Source organism: Glandiceps talaboti, chromosome 20 (assembly GCF_964340395.1).
Source record: "Glandiceps talaboti chromosome 20, keGlaTala1.1, whole genome shotgun sequence".
Classification (NCBI taxonomy): Eukaryota; Metazoa; Hemichordata; class Enteropneusta; family Spengelidae; genus Glandiceps; species Glandiceps talaboti.
In genome coordinates this window covers 6599388-6621683 of record NC_135568.1, presented here as the reverse complement: position 1 = coordinate 6621683, position 22296 = coordinate 6599388, and the positions used below count along the sequence as shown (strand labels likewise).

The 22296-nt window shown below is 37.0% G+C and overlaps 1 protein-coding gene across 1 annotated transcript; it reads left to right on the top strand.

Moving 5' to 3' along the window:
• The first annotated feature begins 3755 nt into the window (after positions 1–3755).
• On the top strand, positions 3756–16455 carry LOC144451016 (uncharacterized). The gene is made up of 6 exons (XM_078141775.1): positions 3756–5423; positions 5676–6236; positions 14006–14584; positions 14768–15038; positions 15543–16222; positions 16390–16455. The coding sequence occupies exons 1-6, from the start codon at positions 3756–3758 to the stop codon at positions 16453–16455; spliced, it is 3825 nt and encodes a 1274-aa protein (XP_077997901.1).
• The last annotated feature ends 5841 nt before the right edge of the window (positions 16456–22296 follow it).

The window sequence follows — 22296 nt, the reverse complement described above, 5'->3', positions numbered from 1 at the left end:
GCACTTGACATCAATCTGTATATTGTGTTTAATACCTATGAAGTTCGTATTCATATTCCATATTTCGACTATATTATGCCCTACATTAATTGAAGGGTCAGTACTCACAGACAGTCTGACATTTCGCACATAACTAGAATTCATCTTGATCATTTATCAAAGTTGTTTTTGATGGTCAAATGGACAGGACAACTCCCCCATGAAGACTTTATATGGTTTGCAGGATTTTAATAACAGGACATTGACACATTGTGTAAGAGCAAAGGAGCTCGCCAGACACGCCCAGAGGTAGACAGCACAGGCTCTCACAGTGACAGTGGCAGCCTAGCGCCTGCATGGGCAATCCCATTTTGAATCCGTTGTTATACCTTTAATAGGGATATATAACTAGCGTCACTTTTTAGAAACTTTGGTTTCTACAGTCACAGCGGGCCGCTGCTACAGTAAACGGCGTTTTTGCTATATTCGAGTTGACGTCCGATCGTAACTACTCTCTCCATGCCTATCCCGCGAAGCCACTGTTTTCTACCAGACTGCATCGAACACTTCATCGGACTGCATCGAACATAATGTGGGTATAGGGGCCTATGTAAGGTACGTTACTTCCACATGACTTACAGATTAATTATGATAGTTAGATTTCCATGACTACAGTAAACTACCAGACTAACAAAATGTAAGTAGTTTACGTGCTCGGTTAAACTATTATCATGTGAGACGACGACATTTGTTTTTCGTTTGATAATTTAATCAATATTCATATTGATTTTTTCGGAACTGGGTATTACATTTGCCGCACATATTAAAGTGCGGAAATAACGATTATATTGATACGATATTGATCAATGTGTGCTAATAAACCTGGTACAGATGGGGATGTTGCTTACTTATTGGGTCTAGTTGAGAAATTGAGATTATTCAAAGCAAAATGATCAGATCATTAGTATGCTAATTTATATGTAAAAATGTTTTTTTGTTGTTGAAAAACTTAAACTCATAAAGTACATGACAGATTGATCTGAAATTTGGTGCGTATATCACTCATAATATCTTATTAGCTATTTGTTCAATCAAAATGATCTGGGAAGTGATATGCAAATTAGGTGGGAAAATTGTGATTTTTGGTAAAAATGAAAAATTCCAAAACTACAGGACAGATTGCTATGAAATTTGGTTTGGATGTCACTAGTAATATTGGCTTGTTGATTTGTTGAAGTTGAATTGATCCAGTTAATGATAGATAATCTTATATGGGGTAATTTGCACTTTGGTCTCAATGGCACCATGGGTTTCTCACCCTCTTGTCAATGACACCAAGATTAAAAACAGAACTGCCCTATATAAAGAGGATTATGGCTAATCTATGATAATTTATGCAGGAAATTCAAAATGCTGTACAGATCACTAGCTTCTCCGGTCTTGTTTTCAGCATTTTCTCTGTGCTCCGAGAAACACACAGGTCATGTATCATGTACAAATTGTTCGTGAATGTCGTTGGATGGTAACTTGATACACAAATTAGTTGAAAATCAGTGTTTGTTTCATAGAATTAAAAAAAACTTTCCAAATGAGACAAATTGCCCTGCAAACAGCTGCTTAGATTGTGTGTCATTCAGGATTATTCAAATATGTGGCATCTGCATGTGAAAAACCCAGATATAGGGAATGTTTTTTTTTTAAATGTTTTTTTTTGTTTATTTGTTTTTATTTGCGGGTTCTCTAAAAATTTTACCGTTGTATTTAAATATGTTTATATTTTGGTGATTACTTGCAAGTAGACTTCAGTAAACAAAAACTACAGTCTACATGTCTTATTAACCAACATTTACCGATATTTACTCACACTTTCTGACTAATTGTCAGTGTCTGTGGATATATTAACACAAAAATGGAGACGACAGTTGTAAGTTTGCCATACATGCCAAGGAACATCTGACAACTATATATAGTGGCTTGAATAATTGTATGGGGGGTGGGGGTGGGTTCAAGGTGGTCCCCCCTAGAAGCCCTGGAGGATTTTTACCCTTAAAGGCAATTTTTAGGCTATTCACAGACACCTTAAGACAATAATTTGCAAGCTTTACAAGACAGCTCTAACATGTAAAAAGCAACTACATATGGTTGAAACATTTTTGAAATAAAGTTTTTCATAGCATCTTGACAGTGAGAGGTGGAGGGAAGAACTTTGATTTGAGACTGGGACATGTCTACCTCTTATGGGGGTCCTAGAAGGTCTCCCCCTAGAAGCTTTTGAAGTTTTTAACCAATTTTGGTGAATCTTTTTGTTGGTTTAACGAATGAGTGGCCTCTGGGGTGATGTAGTCCAATGGGTTTCCCCCTAGCAGATCTGGAGTTTTTTGTTTCTTTTTAGGCAATTTTTAGGCTATTCATAGTCTCTGAGGTAATATTGCCAAGCTTCGAAAAGCTAAAGAAAGTAAATATAACTTTTAAAATAAGTTTTCTATGTTATGAAAGTGGGCCTGTACCATTGGTATAGGGGCATTGATATTGCATGTACAGTAAAGTCACTGGTATGTTAGAGCACTTTAGGAGGTCATACCTAGTTTACAATAGAAACTTGAATTTGAGTTGTGGTGTTGATACATGTAGTGTCCGAAATAGGAAGTATATTCATCCCTTCTGACAAATTCATACTGAAGAGACTAGAACAATTTAGATTAAGTTCTTTTATAAACTATCCAATAGTATGAAGATTACCATTACAAAACCTTCAAGTTCACTTTTGCCCCGAAGTGCAAGAAAAGTGAAGCACTGATTGTGAAACAGCAAAACATTTACATGGCATATTCTGTAACTAGTGTGGTACCAAGGTAATACATGTATATATATATGTATAATTTTATGTATAGTTATGTTTGAACCCTTACATGAAGTAATATTTAAACAATTTATGAAAAATAACAGAGGCAAGAACAAATATATATATGTACCACAGGCCAACGAAACTGACTGGTCCCTGACATGTGTTTGAAAATGTTTGTCATGATTTGACAAGTGTCCTGGTTGGGGTCTTAGGTACGAGGTTGAACAGTACATTCGAACTTGTGAATCATTTCCCTGCCAAGACAATTTTTTTTCTAGTAGCAGTGGTCCATCTTTTTTTTCCATCACCCACTCATATCCAGATTTTTTTTCAAGCAATTCCATTTGGCATCTTTTTGGTTTCCTGAAATCTTCCAAGCCCTCCCCAGGATATCAAATGGTCCTCCCCTAAGACAAAATATGCATATCCACCTAGCAACATTTCAAAAATGGTCCAGTTGAATCTAGGGTAATTGAAAATTAAGTCATGAACATGTGACCTTGCAAGGTTCAGGAAATATATGCTCTACCATAATCTACAACAATATACATTGATTAACATAGTATACAATTTGTTTATTCTTTCAGTGATACTCTGTAATCTTGGTGGAAAGATGACTTATGTACATTGATAATCAACTGGTATAAAAGATGTACTTCAGCTAAAAACAAGGTGAAGTACACACAGTAGAGGCAGTACTTGTATACTTTCTATACAAGCGAGGACTTTATCATAATAACAAGAACACAAGTGTAACCCATCTAACAATGTTATTGGCACAGGCAATATAAATGTAGCTATCAAAGCTCCCATACAGGTGACCAAGTCATACAAGTGTGTAGTATGTGGTAAGACTTTCAGGAAGAAAGACCACAATATAGATTAACGAATCCACACTTTTGTAACTTAAGACTTTCAGTGGACAGGAAGTATGACAAAACATAGAAGAAACCACACAGGTGAAAAGCCATACAAATGTGACGTGTGTGGAAAGACTTTCAGCAGAAGAGTAGGAATGACTCTACACAGAAGAATCCACACTGGTGAAAAGCCATACAAATGTGACATGTGTGGAAAGACTTTCAGTAGAAGAGTAGGAATGACTCTACACAGAAGAATCCACACAGGTGAAAAGCCATACAAATGTGACGTGTGTGGAAAGGCTTTCAGCAGAAGAGGAAGCATGACTCTACATAGAAGACTCCACACAGGTGAAAAGCCCTGGCGATGTGACGTGTGTGGAAAGACTTTCAGTCAGAAAGGACATGTGACTAGGCATAAAGGAATAGTCCACACAGGTGAAAAGCCATGGAAATGTGATGTGTGTGGAAAGGCTTTCAGCATAAAAGGAAGTATGGTGATACATAGAAGACTCCACACGGGTGAAAAGCCATACAAATGTGGCATATGTGGAAAGGGTTTCTATGCACAAGCATGTTTGACCATACATAAAAGAATCCACACAGGTGAAGTTATGTACAAATGTGATGTGTGTGGAAAGACTTTCGGCAGCAAAGGACATTTGACCCTACATAGAAGAATCCACACAGGTGAAAAGCCATACCAGTGTGATATGTGTGGAAAGACTTTTAGTCTCCAACAAAATATGACCATACATAAAAGAATCCACACAGGTGAAAAGCCATGGAAATGTGATGTGTGTGGAAAGACTTTCAGTACGAAATCCTATTTGAAAATACATCATAGAATCCACACAGGTGAAAGGCCATACCAATGTGATGTGTGTGGAAAAGCTTTTGCTACAAAAGGAAGTATGAAGATACATAGAAGAATCCACACAGGTGAAAAACCATACCAATGTGACGTGTGTGGAAAGGCTTTCTGTATGCAAATAAATATGGCCAGTCACAGAAGAATCCACCACACAGGTGAAAAGCCATACAAATGTGAAGAGTGTGGAAAAACTTTTAGTCTCCAACAAAATATGACCATACATAAAAGAATCCACACAGGTGAAAAGCCATACAAATGTGATGTGTGTGGAAAAACTTTCAGTATGAAAGACACTTTGAACAAGCATCATAGAATCCACACAGGTGAAAGGCCATACCAATGTGACATATGTGGAAAATCCTTTGCTATAAAAGGAAGTGTCAGAATACATAGAAGAATCCACACAGGTGAAAAACCATACCAATGTGATGTGTGTGGAAAGGCTTTCAATATGCAAGGAAATATGGCCAGCCACAGAAGAATCCACTACACATGTGAAAAGCCATACCAATGTGACATGTGTGGAAAGACTTTTAGTGTTAAACGGACTATGACGTTACATAAAAGAATCCACACAGGTGAAAGGCCATACAAATGTGAAGTGTGTGGAAAGAAATTTAGTCACCAAGGGGTTTTAACCATGCACACAAGGATCCATACAGGTCACAAGCCATACACATGTGAAGTATGTGGAAAGAGTTTCAATAGGAAAGGCTGTATGAAATTACACACAAGAATCCACACAGGTGAGAAGCCATACAAATGTGAAGTGTGTGGAAAGACTTTCAGCATGAAAGGAAGTATGACTACTCATAGAAGAATCCACACCAGGGAAAAACCATACAAATGTGATGTGTGTGGAAAGGCTTTCCGTGAAAAAGAATATATGACTAATCATACGAAAATCCACACCGGGGAAAAGCCATACAAATGTGAAGTGTGTGGAAAGACTTGCCGCCAGCAAAGAAATATGGCCTTACACAGAAGAATCCATACAGGTGAAAGGCCATACAAATGTGATGTGTGTGGAAAGGCTTTCAGTCAGCAACAAACTATGATACAACATGTAAGAATCCACACAGGTGAAAAGCCATATGAATGTGATGTGTGTGGAAAGACTTTCAATGAGAAAGGAAATATGACTAAGCATAAAAGAATCCACACTGGTGAAAAACCATACAAATGTGAAGTGTGTGGTAAGGCTTTCAGTGAAAATGGAAGTTTGACAAAACATACAAGAACCCACACAGGTGAAAAGCCATATGAATGTGACGTGTGTGGAAAGACTTTCAATGATAAAGGAAGTATGACCAAACATAGACGAATCCACACAGGTGAAAAGCCATATAAATGTGAAGTGTGTGGAAGGGCATTTAGAACACAAGAAAATCTGACAATACATAGAAGAATCCACACAGGTGAAATGCCATACAAGTGTGACGTGTGTGGAAAGACTTTCAGTACAAAATCTAATATGAATATACATAGACGAATCCACACAGGGGAAAAGCCATATAAATGTGAAGTGTGTGGAATAGCCTTCAGTATGAAATCTAATCTGAAAAAACATAAACGAATCCACACAGGGGAAAAGCCATACCAATGTGATGTGTGTGGGAAGAGATTTAGCCAACAAGGGAATGTAACCATACATAGAAGAATCCACTCAGGTGATAAGGCATGAAAATGTGATGTGTGCGGAAAGACTTTCAATCAGAAAGAACATTTGACCATTCATAATAGAATCCACACTGATGAATAGCTATACAAATGTGAAGTGTGTGGAATAGCTTTCAGTATGAAATCTAATGTGACTATACATAAATGAATCCACACAGGGAAAAGCCATACAAATGTGAGATGTGTGGGAAGAGATTTAGCCAACAAGGGAGTTTAATCATACGTATATGAATCCACACAGGTGATAAAAGCATACAGAAGTGTGGGGTATGTAGAAGACTTTCAGTGAGATATAAGACGTGATTAAACATAGAAGGATTTCCTCATTTAAATTTCATACAGTAGATGCAAATTTTAATTATGAAAGGAAGTATGATTAATATCACCAACTTGTATAATATTTTACAGTCATTAACATTGTGTGTTGAAGATTTAACAATGATTGATTTAATCAAATAATAGTATCACTGTGTTATCATAGGAATGTTGTAGTTTTATCAAATTAGAAATGAAAATTTAAGATTGTATAAATAAGCATATCATATTTCATATCACATCACAGACACTTTGTAGTGTGTAGTGTTTGTTTTGCTGTGAAGTATTGTTTATATTAGGCCTAATAAAAAATGTGTGGTTCTGATTACGCTCAATTTTTAGAATAGGTGGGGTAGGTAGATTTTTTCGTCCGACGGGGACTTATGGATTGGGTTCCGTCTGTCTGTGCGTCCATCCGTCTGTCCATCCAGAGCTGTTTCTTGGAGATGCCTGGACTGATTTTTGGCTGCCTGGCAGCCATTTTGTTTGTGAATTTTCCATGTCCTAAGCCATAACTCAGACATGCTTGAACAGATCCTATTCAAAGTTGGTATTAGCTCAGTGTTCTACGACATACATGTGCATATTCATTGTTGTCATGATATGATCCAATATGGCCACCTAGCAACCATTTTGTTTGCGAATTTTCCATGTCCAAAGCCATATCTCAGACATGCTTGAACAGATCTCATTCAAAGTTGGTATCAGGACAGTATTCTATGACATATATGTGCATATCCATTTTCGTTTTGATATGATCCAATATGGCTGCCTGGCAGCCATTTTGTTTGCAAATTTTCCATGTCCAAAGCCATAACTCAGACATACTTGAACAGGTGCCATGATGCCAGGTGGCATGATCCATGTCCAATGACCAGACACAATATATCTAAGTCTGTTTGATTGAGGTTCAAAAGTGCTGTTGCGTGATCAGAGCAGTGATATCAAGAAAATGACAACATAAACTGCCAGTTCCTTAAATCCCAATCATAGCGGGGACTATGTCATTCTCAATGACTTGTTTACTTTTAAGTTATATATATATATCTATTTTTCATATGTGTGTGTCTAGTTCAGGTAATTATGTTTTCCATTGTTTTCCATATGGTTTCTGTGTTATTATAATTTTTGGTTTCTTTTCATCAGATGTACAGCCATTACGGATAGGAAGAATAGTTTTAGATTTATATTGTCTTTATAAGGATATCAGTTTCTACATCCACTACTTCTACATCTCTAATACGTCAAAACAACGTGTACGATCGGTAGTGAAAACTAGGTGAGGTCGGGTAACCAGAACCAATCAATTTTTTGAGGCCTTATTAGTAATATTTAAAAGAAATTCACCAGTGTTACTTTTGGTGGTCACATTACCTTTAACAGAATTGTGTTGATGTGTTTAAAAGTTGATATACTTTTACAAATATCCCATTGATTTCCTGTTATACTTATCTTATTAATATCATTTTGCTCAAGGTGCAGGATGTTTTGCATTTTTGCATTTCCATATTTTAATAAACTTGGATTTTAAATACAACTATGTTCAATGTCTTTTTGTGTGAATCATAGCCTGAGAGAGAGAGAGAGAGAGAGAGAGAGAGAGAGAGAGAGAGAGAGAGAGAGAGAGAGAGAGAGAGAGAGAGAGAGAGAGAGAGAGAGAGAGAGAGAGAGAGAGAGAGAGAATGAATGTCCATTGACTTTATTCGAACGCAATCAGAACATTTGACATAAATTGTGATCATGAAGACACTGTCATGTTTCCTTTAGAATATCTCGGCCCCGGCTGCAGGCTCTATGTAATACTAGTATGTCTAATCTGAAAACGAATCTTTCAAGCCAGCTGTCACAAGCCAACATGCAAATACCTGAAACACGTGTATTGGTAATATATGTCTTGGCTCGTCTGGACACTCGTATTCCTTGCATGTACGTGATGTGGGCAGTGAAAGAATGTGAACAGATTCGCTTTGATTGATTACTAACGAAATCCCCTATTCCATGTTAATTCCGTGTTATTGTTGATGTTTCTAATAAGACACGACCATCAAAGCATATCACGGATAAACACATGTACCCGTGATCATGATGATGTATTAAATTACAGAAACACGTTACAGAAACAGTAGATGGCTATGACCCTTGAACCGCCATACATGTAATAACCAAGACTCTAGATTTGTTTATTCAACAAGTACAAACACAGGCACTTGACAATCTGTGTATATTAAATATTATTGTATTACTATGTCGTTCGTACTCAAATTCCATATTTCGACTATATCATGACCTACTCTGATTGAAGGGAGGTGAAGAAGTAGTATTTTGTTCACTGTTTATTTTCCACGACCGGTCGTACCACAGGCATTTGTTTCCCGAGTTATGTCTCAGCATATTTATATCAGAATACAATGAAATGTCGATAATATCGTTAATATTGACGTAGTCAGCCAACTATATATGAAAGGGGTAAAATCACACTTGTTTCTGTGATCGCGCAGGTTCACTCTTCTTTCGCAGTGAGTGAACCTGCGCGATCACAGAAACAAGTGTAATTTTACCCCTTTCATATATAGTTGGCTGACTACGTCAATATTAACGATATTATCGACATTTCATTGTATTCTGATATAAAGACGATCCTTATCGAAATGGGACGTGTCAGTACTTTTATTTTTTATTGTTGTGTGAAAAGTACAAATAGCTATCCTCACTAGTGATACCAATGTATTCAAATGACAATATATATTGACACATCGTAAAAGAGCAAAGGAGCTAGACACGCCCAGAAGTGTACACAACTCGCAGTGAGGCAGCGGCAGCCTGTATTGTGGGTAATCCTACTTTATATCTAAATCATAGTTAGTGATTTTAATCACTAACTATGAATTAAATAGCGTCACTTTTTAGCGTATCCTTTTTGAACTTTAGTTTACAGCCACAGCCAGTAGTATTCTTGCTGCTAGACGTTCGGGCTTTCTTTCGATGGTATAACTATAAGCGAACGAAGTTCGCATGTGGGCTTGCCCGAACAGCTACAGTTCCATCCTCGATAGCGTTGTTCGGCTGTGTGTCGTATTTTATCGGAAGAACATCCGAGGGCTAGCTGATAGACTAAGCCAGTAGCTGCTGCTACAGTAAACAGCGTTTTTTCGACGTCCGATCGTAACAACGCTCGCGATCTCCACGCCTATCCCCCAAAGCCACAATTTTCTACCAGACTGCATCGAACACTCTTTCGGACTGCATTGAAGAAAGTGACGTTTATAGGGCCTATTGTAAGGTACGTTACTTCCACACTCAGACCACTAAAAATTAGTGGTCCGAGTTTTATATGACCATGGATGTGTGATATGACTAACAGATTAATTGTGATAGTTAGATTGTCATGACTACAAGACGACCAGATTAACAAAATGTGAGTATTCTTGCGTGGTTAAATTGTGATCATGTGAGACGACGACATTGGTTTTCTGTTTGATAATTCACTCAATTCATATTGATTATTTCGGAACATTACATTTGCCACACTTAAGTGCAGAAATATTGATTATATTGATACGATGTTGATCAATGTGTGCTAATACACATAGTAGTACTTACGATTTTGGATGTCACAGATCGAACCTCGTCCTGCTTGCAGACGGTGCACCTAGGTGCGGGTTAAACACTAAAACTTCACCAAAACAGACGAAAAAACCCTCAAAACCGCAACAAGACGCTACAATTATTGCAGCTAACTTACCCCCATCATAATTTACTCAATTCATATAGATTTTTTTCGGAACTGGATATTACATTTGCCGCTCGTATGTGCAGAAAGATTGATTTTATTTATACGATGTTGATCAATGTGTGCTAATATACCTAGTACGTAGTTATGATTTTAGATTGGAATGTACTATGCGCAAGTGTGTTGATGCTGACGTAACACAAATATTAGTATGGCTTCGATGTCTTTATCAAAACTTTAGATCAGCCAGTATTGTAGTACTAGTAAATGGATGGACGAGACGATGTATGTTGTGTACCTGGAACATAAGACTTTTATTTATGAAAACCCGGAGTTCGGTAGCACGTCCTCACCCTCTGCCACAAAGCCAAAGTAAGGAGAGATGCTCACTGCTTGGTTGTCAAAACCCAAGTCACTCAAACCATTTACAAGTGTTCTTTGTTTTATTTCCATGACGCTCATAAAAAATGCATGACCTATTGTCGGAGACATCAAAGCTCACTTCAGAAATGTTCTCATATGTATATGAGTAATATCTTATGTAAACAGATGTTGTACATATCTATCAACACACAGTCGTATACCCCTTATACCAATATTTGTTGTTAGCCACTTCTTGTAATCTCTATCCTTTAGCATTACTTATGCTTTGAAACAAAGCCACCACAGGAGTGACTTCTATCTTACTATCCACACAGACAAGTATTGCTGTGCTATCCAATATTCCCCATCCTGTACCTAAACACTACTCTACCCTACGAATTAATTGACTACATCATATGAAGATAACGCTAATGTATAATCGGAATACGGCCGTCACGAACAATTTTGGCATAGAAGGTCCTCATGGTGACAAGTCTGTGTTCCTATAATCTTAGACCACAAAAAGCTAGAATTCTTTTACTGTCTGAGCTATACTAGACACTAACGTATAGTAACTCTTGACATGTGTGTAACCTCAGACCACTGAAAGATTTAGTGGTCTCAGGTGTTACGATTGTTACCGATCAGAGGTCCAGATCCAAGAGGAGGTTCAGTTCAGCATTTGTCTGGAGTCTGACAAGCATGTTCACTGTGTGAAAATTCGTCAATTTTATCTGTATTTCACGGTCATGTACAAAGTTTGCCAGACGTAGTCTGGATGGGGACTTATGATGGAATGGGTTCCGTCTGTCCGTGCGTCCATTTGTCCGTCTGTTCAGAGCTGTTTCTTGGATATGCCTTGACGGATTTTTTTCAAACTTGGTACAGGGGCAACATACTATGGCATACATATGCACGTCAATTTGTTTTGTGATATGATCCAATATGGCCGCCTAGCAGCCATAACTCAGACATGCTTGACATGATACAATCCGATATGGCTGCCTGGCAGCCATTTTGTTTGAGAATTTTCCATGTCCAAAGCCATAACTCAGACATGCTTGAACAGATCTCGTTCAAAGTTGGTATTAGGACAGTGTTATATGACATACATGTGCATATTCATTGTTGTCATGATACGATCCAATATGGCTGCCTGACAGCCATTTTGTTTGCGAATTTTCCATGTCCAAAGCCATAACTCAGACATGCTTTACCGGATCTCGTTCAAAGTTGTTATCAGCACAGTGTTCTTCGACATACATGTGAATATTCATTGTTGTCGTGATACGATCCAATATGGCTGCCTGGCAGCCATTTTGTTGGTGCAGTTTTCAATTTCATGTCAAAAGCCATAACTCAGACATGCTTGAATAGAGTAGTGATATCATAAACAACCATATGAGGCCAAACAACATTAACCAGGTTTAAAAGTGACAACATAAACTGCCAGTTCCTTAAAACCCAATCATAGCTGGGACTATGTCATTTTCAATGACTTGTTTATATTTTGCGGGGATGTTACTTATTGGGCCAAGTTGAAAGACTATTCAAAGCAAAATGATCGGATCAGTAGTATGCTAAATTTGGTCAGAAATGTTATTTTTGGTTTTAAAACTTAAGGTCATAAATTACTGGGCAGATTGATCTTAAATCTGGTTAGTATGTCACTCGTAATGTCTTGTTATTGATTTCTTTGAGTCAAAGTGATCCGGAAAGTTATATCCAAATTCGGTGGAAAATTGTGATTTTTGGTAAAAAATCACAAATTCCAAAACTACTCAGCAGGTTATTCTAAAATTTGGTTACAATGTCACTAGTAATGCCGTCTTGTTTATTTGTTGAAGTCCAATTGATTTAGTTAGTGGTAATCTTGTATATGGTAATTTGCACCATGGGTTTCTCACCTTCTTCTCAATGACACCAAGATTATATTTGAGATTTCTAGAGCACAATTTTTAGCACAGCTGGACTATATTCATTCATGTTAAATTAGGTTCAATACATACTCATGATGTTAAAGCCTTAATAGAATGTCTCGTCCATCTCTCTGCCTGTTTGCCTATCTATGAGCGACTCAAAATCGCAAACCCCTGACAATAACATTTTGATATTTGGTAATTGATTTCAGTGTCTAGTTAGGGTAATGTTAAAGAAATAAATGTACATATATGCCTAGCAACAACAAAATATAACTTTCCCTTACGGAAGGTAGAACAGTTTCAACCAGATTTAAAGTGAATGTCTCCGTAAGATTAGTCATGCAATTTACTAATTTATGCAAGAAATTTAGCTCTTTTTCTGTGATTTTTCAAGTCCTAATGAAAGTTAGTTGTCAAAAATGTTGTCCAAATGCCCGCCTCCTATTCTCGGCGCAGGAAAGCCATCCTTAAGTTCACTTGGCTTCCATTATCCCTTACATAAACAGGATATGCACACCCATTTCCACAGCAAATAATAAACAAAATTCAACCAACATAACATAGCTATAGTCTACTTACCGACAACCATTAATAACGTAAATTGCTCATTAATATTCACAAGATGTGTACTCAAACCTAATCAGTTCTTGCCATTACCCTATGGAACACCCATTATCCCTTACATAAACAGGATATGCACACCCATTTCCACAGCAAATAATAAACAAAATTCAACCAACATAACATAGCTATAGTCTACTTACCGACAACCATTAATAACGTAAATTGCTCATTAATATTCACAAGATGTGTACTCAAACCTAATCAGTTCTTGCCATTACCCTATGGAACACGTGTGCCAAATTTTGTTTGAATTGAGCCAGCCGTTTTGGAGAAAACGATGACACAGACAGACAGACAGACAGACAGAATTTTCACCCACTAAAGTATCCAGTTGAAGCTAGGGCCATTGAAAATAAAGTTATGATCATGTGACCTTAGTTTCAAAAAATGTATGCTTTATCATAATCTACACCAATAGACATTGATTAATATACAATGTAGTATACAATTTGTTTATTTTTTCAGTGATACTCTGTAATCTTGGTGGAAAGATGACTTATGTACATTGATAATCAACTGGTATAAAAGATATACTTCAGCTAAAACAAGGTGAAGAAACAGTAGAGGCAGTACTAGTATACAGCTTGATATACAAAATACTTAAACTATACAAGCGAGGACTTTATCAAGATAACAAGAACACAAGTGTGACCCATCTAACAATGTTATTGGCACAGGCACTATAAATATAGCTATCAAAGGTCATAGAGGTGACCAAGTCATACAAGTGTGAAGTATGTGGTAAGACTTTCAGGAAGAAAGACTGCAGATATAGATAAACGAATCCACACATTTGTAACTTAAGACTTTCAGTGGACAGGAAGTATGACAAAACATAGAAAAAAACACACAATTGGGAAGTGTGTGGAAAGACGTACACAAATAAGAGGACAGATGACCAGTCATCAAAGAATCCCATCAGGTGAAACTATGTACAAATGTGACATATGTGGAAAGACGTTTGACAGAGAAGGGAACATGACTCTACATAGAAGAATCCACACAGGTGAAACTATGTACAAATGTGATGTATGTGGAAAGACTTTCAGTTTGAAAGACACTTTTACAAAGCATCAAAGAATCCACACAGGTGAAAAGCCATACAAATGTGAAGTGTGTGGAAAGACTTTCAGTCAGAAAGGAAGCATGACCAGGCATAAAATAATCCACACAGGTGAAAAGCCATACAAATGTGATGTGTGTGGAAAGACTTTCAGCATTAAAGGAAGTATGAGGATACATAGGAGACTCCACACGGGTGAAAAGCCATACAAATGTGACATATGTGGAAAGGGTTTCCATGTACAAGCACATTTGACCATACATAGAAGAATCCACACAGGTGAAAAACCATACCTATGTGAAGTGTGTGGAAAGAGATTCAGTGTAAAAGTAAATATGACCATACATAAAAGAATCCACGCAGGTGAAATTATGTACAAATGTGATGTGTGTGGGAAGAGATTTAGCCAACAAGGAAATGTAACCAAACATAGAAGAACCCACACAGGTGAAAAGCCATGGAAATGTGACGTGTGTGGAAAGACTTTCAGTATGAAAGACACTTTGAACAAGCATAAAATAATCCACACAGGGGAAAAGCCATACCAATGTGACATATGTGGTAAAACCTTTGGTATAAAAGGCAGTGTAAGAATACATAGAAGAATCCACACAGGTGAAAAACCATACCAATGTGATGTGTGTGGAAAGGCTTTCCGTATCAAAGGAAATATGGCCAGCCACAGAAGAATCCACACAGGTGAAAAGCCATACCGATGTGACGTGTGTGGAAAGACTTTCAGTCAGAAAGGAAATGTGGCCGTACATAAAAGAATCCACACAGGTGAAAGACCATACAAATGTGAAGTGTGTGGAAGGAAATTTAGTCAACAAGGGGATTTAACCATACACACAAGGATCCATACAGGTCACAAGCCATACAAATGTGAAGTATGTGGAAAGAGTTTCAATTCGACAAAATGTATGAAATTACATAGAAGAATCCACACAGATGAAAAATCATATAAATGTAACGTGTGTGGTAAGTCTTTCAGCAGGAAAGGAAGTATGAGGAGACATAGAAGAATCCACACAGGTGAAAAACCATACACATGTGACGTGTGTGGAAAGACTTTCCGTGAAAAAGTATTTTTGACTACTCATACAAGAATCCACACTGGGGAAAAGCCATACAAATGTGAAGTGTGTGGAAAGACTTTCAGCCTGCAAGGAAATATGGCTTCACACTGGAGAATCCATACAGGTGAAATGCCATACAAATGTGATATTTGTGGAAAGGCTTTCAGTCAGCAACAAACTATGATCCAACATGTAAGAATCCACACAGGTGAAAAGCCATACAAATGTGACGTGTGTGGTAAGACTTTCAGTCAGAGAGTAAGTATAACCAACCATCAAAGAACCCACACAGGTGAAAAACCATACGAATGTGAAGTGTGCGGTAAGGCTTTCAGTCAGAAAGGAAATCTGACTAACCATAGACGAATCCACACTGCTGAAAAGCCATATAAATGTGACGTGTGTGGTAAGGCTTTCAGTGAGAATGGAAGTTTGACAAGACATACAAGAACCCACACAGGTGAAAAGCCATATGAATGTGACGTGTGTGGAAAGACTTTCAATGACAGAGGAAGTATGACCAAACACAGACGAATTCACACAGGTGAAAAGCCATATAAGTGTGAAGTGTGTGGAAAGGCATTTAGAACACAGGAACATCTGACCATACATAGAAGAATCCACACAGGTGAAAAAATATACAACTGTGACGTGTGTGGAAAGACTTTCAGTACGAAAGCTAATATGACTAGACATAAACGAATCCACACTGGTGAAAAGCCATACAAATGTGAAGTGTGTGGAATAGCCTTCAGTTTGAAATCTAATCTGAAAAAACATAAACGAATCCACACAGGGGAAAAGCCATACCAATGTGATGTGTGTGGGAAGAGATTTAGCCAACAAGGGAGTGCAACCAGACATAGGAGAATCCACACAGATGATAAGGCATGAAAATGTGACATGTGTCGAAAGACTTTCAGTCAGAAAGCACATATGACCATTCATAATAGAATCCATACTGATGAATAGCTATACAAATGTGAAGTGTGTGGAATAGCTTTCAGTATGAAATCTAATCTGACTATACATAAATTAATCCACACAGGGAAAAGCCATACAAATGTGAGATGTGTGGGAAGAGATTTAGCCAACAAGGGAGTTTGATCATGCATATATAATTCCACACAGGTGATAAAAACATAAAGATGTGAAGTGTAGGGTATGTAGAAGACTTTCAGTGAGATAAGACATCCCATTAAACATAAAAGGATTTCCTCGTTTAAATTTCATACAGCTAATTATGAAAGGAAGTATGATTAACATCACCAATTTGTATAAAATTTTACAGTCATTGATATTGTGTCTAAATGACTCTTGTAGATTTGACAACGATTGTTTTAATCAATTAGTAATACCTAAAATTGTATATATTGTACTCTTATTGTAGTGACTTGTAAGCCTGTTGGGCTGGGTGTAGAGGAGGTGATCAGGCTAAAAAATGTAAACATATACCAAGAAGGTCAATTCAGGCAAAATAACGAAGGTAAAATAGCAATGAATGATTAGCCGACATCTACATCGGATTTTAATCAGATTGGGTAATTCCTTGTTTCGACTTGTATTGTTACTATTATGTTATATGATTACATGTCACTCTAATAAACATACTACTACTAATACCACTATGTTATCCTAGGAATGTTGTAGGTTTATCAGTTTAGAAATCCAAATTTAGAATTGTATAAGTAAGCATATGATATTACACATTACAGACACTTTGTAGTGTTTATTTTGTTTTGAAGTACTGTTTTGAATTTAAAAAAATACACACAACCATTAGTTTTGGTGGTCACATCACTTTTTACGGAATTGTGATCATGCTGAAGTACAAAATCAATATATTTCTGCATAACTGAAAAAAACGTTTACTACATATAGATTCCATTCAAGTGTCTAACCCCATGTGATTATTACACAGAGATTCCATTCAAGTGTCTAACCCCATATGATTATTACACAGAGATTTCATTCAAGTGTCTAACCCCATGTAATCACACACATGACAAGGTTAAGGCATTTCATGCATATCGGTGACAGTGAAGTTGTGGCAAATTTCTTTTAAATCATGTCTAAGGGTAACAGAACAAAATAAATGTATACATGCATTATGTTTGATGCTCACAAAGTGACATCATGTTTTACTAAATGGCGACATTATTTGTCGTGAACAATAACGATTTACTGTATGACTCACAAATATCAATACAGAGATGCCTTATAAGTGTCTGCCTAACATTATCAGATGCAAGCTTCCTTTTAAGACTGACCTTGACTTTGACCTTCAGGATTAAATCATCAAAATCAAGCCATTTATTGCATGTCATTATCACTGAAACTTTGTCGATTTCTTTTCATTCATTCCAACATTGACAGTCACACATAGAAGTAATGTATTTGAGGACCTATTTTGTTATACATCTACAAATATCCATTAATTTCCAATCATACTTATCTTATTAGTATCATTTTGTTAGAGGTGCAGTTTTTTGTGTGTTTTTTTTTGCATTTTGCATTTCTTTCCTTAGTTGGGTGATCGATTAAACATTGGAAGACTACAAGTAACTGAGATAAGCAGTGCTAGACAACATTTTCAGTTCAAATTCAAAATATTTGAAGGTTTTGAGACTTAAAAAATCTGCCAGTCTATTAAAGTATCACCGTAGCATGCATTCCCTTCACCCACTCTAACAATCAAAAAACTGACTGGCTGACAATTGGGTATTATTCCCCAATATTTTTCTTTATTTAGCCAAGGAAAATACAAGTGATCTAAGGGGCCTTGTCACTACCAGTCACTAGACAAGTACTAGCCCCTTTACAGGAAGTCCCCGTGCAGAGGGAAAAAATGTACTCTGGTTTTATTAGTTATAATATTATTGCCCTTTGAATTGACAAGAAACACATACAAGAAAGACTTCAAAAGAAACTGCAGAACTAAAAAACACAATTACAGATACAAGAAAGTTCTGTATAAAACATGTTTTTCTTTTCTCCCATAAATCTGTTATAAATTACTTTATCAGCTTAGATATACCCCCATGTCTTTGTTTATGTTCCATAAAAAAGTTACTAAAAAAACATAAAATCTGAAATTGAATCCAGAATTAAATGTGTTGATGATATTGCATTCTTCAAACTCATGAAGTTTAAATATAGATTTAAATCAATATAAAAGAGTATCTCACACCAGTAAGTGATTTGTATCTAAAAAAGTATGTATCTTCAATTTCTTTGAGACAGGTCTTACATTCCCCATTCCCTGTTATGTGTAATTTGACCACCCTTAGTTTACGAGAAATGTTAATCAAGTTATGACCCTAAATCGCTTAGCCTGTACTTGTAAAAGCAAGTATCAAAAATACAGAGTCTTGAATCAATAATTATATAATAGTATTGTGTTACCCATGACTTTGGCAATTTTAGTCAATTCCCATATTTTGTCTATACTTGGCCCTCTTTTGATTGATGGGTCAGTGAACTGTATCCAGGGTCATGTAAAGAGGTCACCACAGTTAAGAAAACAGCATACATTTCTCACATAACTAGAATTCATATTGAACATTTATCAATGTTGTGTGGGATGGTCGAAAGGAATGACAACACTCCCATTCTGTTCACATTCGTCATGAAACTTTGGACTTTAGTGACATAAATGGGTGAACATAACACAGTAGCAGAGGAGCTAGGCATGCCTAGAATTTGACAGAGTGGGTGAGTTAGTTAGTTAATGTCTTTAACATTTGATTGATTGATTGATTGATTGACTGACTGACTGACTGACTGTGACCGAAACAGACAAAAAATTGTTCTCTTCATATCTCTTCTGACTTTGTACATGTTGTATACTTTGTCATTGAATGATGAAAGACATCTTGTTGAATCTTTATCCTACATTGTCAGAGGGTCTCAGGAGGATTGTCTCAATACTCAATCAATAACTAATATGATTCTCTTTCCACCTTATCAGTATGCGATTGGGTTTTTACATGTTTGCTGTGCCATGTGGTGTCCCTTTTGTGTATATTTGAGTGACGTTCTTGTTGTGTTCATGAATATGCATTTCAATTCTCATGTATATTTAGTCATGATTCCATGCACCTGTGTCCAATATTTCGACCAATCCAATTCATCTTTAGTTTCTAACCGCAAATCATATTCACTGCTTTCATCACGTGACCTGTGATGTTCAGTTTGACGTACGTACAACTGACACTGAAGTTCCACATAGTTGTACACGTGGCCATCACAGCAACGACAACGACAGTGACTTGCACGGTACGGTGTTATCTACGTACGCGACAACCAGTATTGCGTCTACGATACAGATAAGTAGAGTTCACTTGTTATCTTCTCGGTTATATTCCTGTTCATTATTATAAACGTCCCTTTACAAATAATTGAACTATTAAAACGGTTAGGGTGTCCGGAGAGTGAAGTTACTTGGCTGGGTAAGCGGTGTTTACCTGGCCCTGGCGTGTTCAAATTACACTCGGTCATATGCGCTATAAAAAGGGGTCGAAAGTGTACAATTCATTCAAAAACTAAGGGTCAAATGTGTTCATCATGCCTTTAAATAGGTTTCAAAAGCCTCACAAAAAAATCATATTCGGCCATAATAATTCGGCAACCTCGGAAGTACGTTTTCGGAAAATCTGGGGGAAAAATTGAAACTCGGAAACTTGCCGCGTTTTCCCAAAATGTATCTGAGATTAAACAGTGGGCAAACATGTACCTAATGCTTACAATAATAGGAGTCAAAAGTCTAGTCTACTTACTTTAGTCTAAAAAAAGGGGGGGGGGGGTCGTCAAAACCGCGCGCTTTATATGTACTCAGACCGTAGTATGCGGAGATATACCCTTACTCTAGTCTCTGCCTGTTTGGTGTTGAAGTTTTAGAGAGTGTGTCGAGTTTGCCTTTGATGAGTTGACTGGCATGGCAAGTGGAGAATGACACGTTCTCCTCATTGACAGGTTCCTATTCACTTTATAGTCATTTGTACCTTTATTTTTACTGTTGAAAATCTATTTAGCTGTGGTTTGTATTGCTAGTGGGTATATGTATTGTAAAAGTGAGTTATTACATGATCAGCAGCCGTCATACGCGTACGTCATTTGCAATGGATATGATGACGTCATCATTTAGTGTACCGTACGTTTGTTGAGGAAATCCCTACTGTGCAGGCTAGCTAGGCTAGGCATGCGTCGACATTGTATCAAGAAGGATGTTTAATTTGCTGTAATTTTTTATGATTTTTTTAATGCAACAAAGTAATGGGGGGGGGTAGCCTTTGCCGCTAACTTACATAATACTACATTATGTTCACTGAGGTTTCGTGCAAGTATTTCCACCTTAAAAAAGCTTTACATTAATATGATACTCAGCTTGTGGAATTGTTTCATAAGCTGTATACCCCATGTACGTCGCCGACAGTAAATATAAATACTAGTAAACTAACACAAGCTTTGAACAAATTCGAGATCACAGTTATTGGGATACGCAACGTTGAGGGCGCTGTAATCTACTGAAATATATTATTATAATTTTGACACGACGTCCCTAATAATTGTAAATAAAAATGGCACCCGTTCCATCATGTACAACTGTTTACCTCCTACTATGTGTAAATGTATGAAGTCAATCGTGATCAAATTTATTCAATACATAAAACTCTGATTTCTTGCTCAATGCCGACATCTATTTTCATCATCGAGGGAAAATATAAGCTTAATAATCATACCGCATCATCGACCCGACGTTCTCCAGTAGGTCGATTCGGGCCATACATTTTACGAGGTCACGGAATTTCAGGTAAAACATGAACATTTGATGATTCAGTAAACAAGACGACAAATATCATAATCTCGTCAAAAGTAAGAGAGGGGACCGACACGGCCGACGCAGTTACAAATTGGTACGGTGTTCTCTAGTCTATTTTTTCTGACGCTCAAAGTTGACGTAAAGAGCGGAATTCTACAGAATACTGTTAATGTTATGATTACACTATATACGACAAACATAATTTCAATGAACGAAGACTAAATTCGTTTTCATGCAATTTTCCGTACTAAATGTTTCCCGCCTAAACGCATGGATCACAAATTTCGCTTTCAAGGTATTTTTTTTCGTGCTGAAATCTGAAGCCTCGATAAAGAGGCTATTTCTAATTACTCAAAATCAAAATAAATATCTGGGGATTCAATTGATTTTCATAAATTTGTTGCATCAATTTGAGAGAGATTATTTATCAAATGGATGAGTGATATCGCGAGCGTGTTAATGTGAAAGAAGCTATTACATATAGAACTACTAGAAGGGACTTCGTTTAGTGGGGAAAGGGTCTGGCGTCACGATGGCTAAACTCTTTATGTTCGCATTTTAACCATATTTAGAAAACGTCCACACCTTCAGTGATAAAAACATGTTCTGTGTTTACTACTGAGATGTTGAAACGTTGATGAAAATTTACTTCTGTTGTGATAGAACAGTGTTGGGTTTCTGTTAGCATTTTACGTAATGTAATATCTTTACCGTCATGTGTTTTTTACATTGCATCAATCGTAGTGGTGTGACTGCTACAATTTTCATCATCATGGTTTTCATCATATAAATGTGTCAATGTCGCACTTGTGAAGGTTCGTTTAGGGGAGGGGGTCGATGTCGCACTTGTGAAGGTTCGTTTGGGGGGGGGGGGGTTCTAAACGAAGTTCGTTTATTTCAAGCTATTGCGACATTGTGCACTCGTCCCTAAGCAATACCTCTCAACCGAAGAAGTGGGTCAAATGAAAGGTCAAATTGGCCCTTCTGTTTATAATGTAACGTTTATCAAAATTTGATAGGGAAATGTGTGTATACAATGAAATAATGAAACCGTAAAACATTCAAATCAAACCACACATTTCAACTTGTTTATGATCAATAATACGTTTTCTATTGAAATTTCTGTCTTTATTCAACATAT

Excerpts from the sequence above, each read along its gene's own strand:
- LOC144451016 (XM_078141775.1), top strand. The coding sequence starts at position 3,756 with ATGACAAAACATAGAAGAAACCACACAGGTGAAAAGCCATACAAATGT. Across the intron at positions 5,424-5,675 it reads AATGTGATGTGTGTGGAAAG|ACTTTCAATGAGAAAGGAAA; the intron begins GCTTTCCGTGAA and ends GTGTGTGGAAAG. Across the intron at positions 14,585-14,767 it reads GAAAGAGATTCAGTGTAAAA|CATAAAATAATCCACACAGG; the intron begins GTAAATATGACC and ends ACTTTGAACAAG.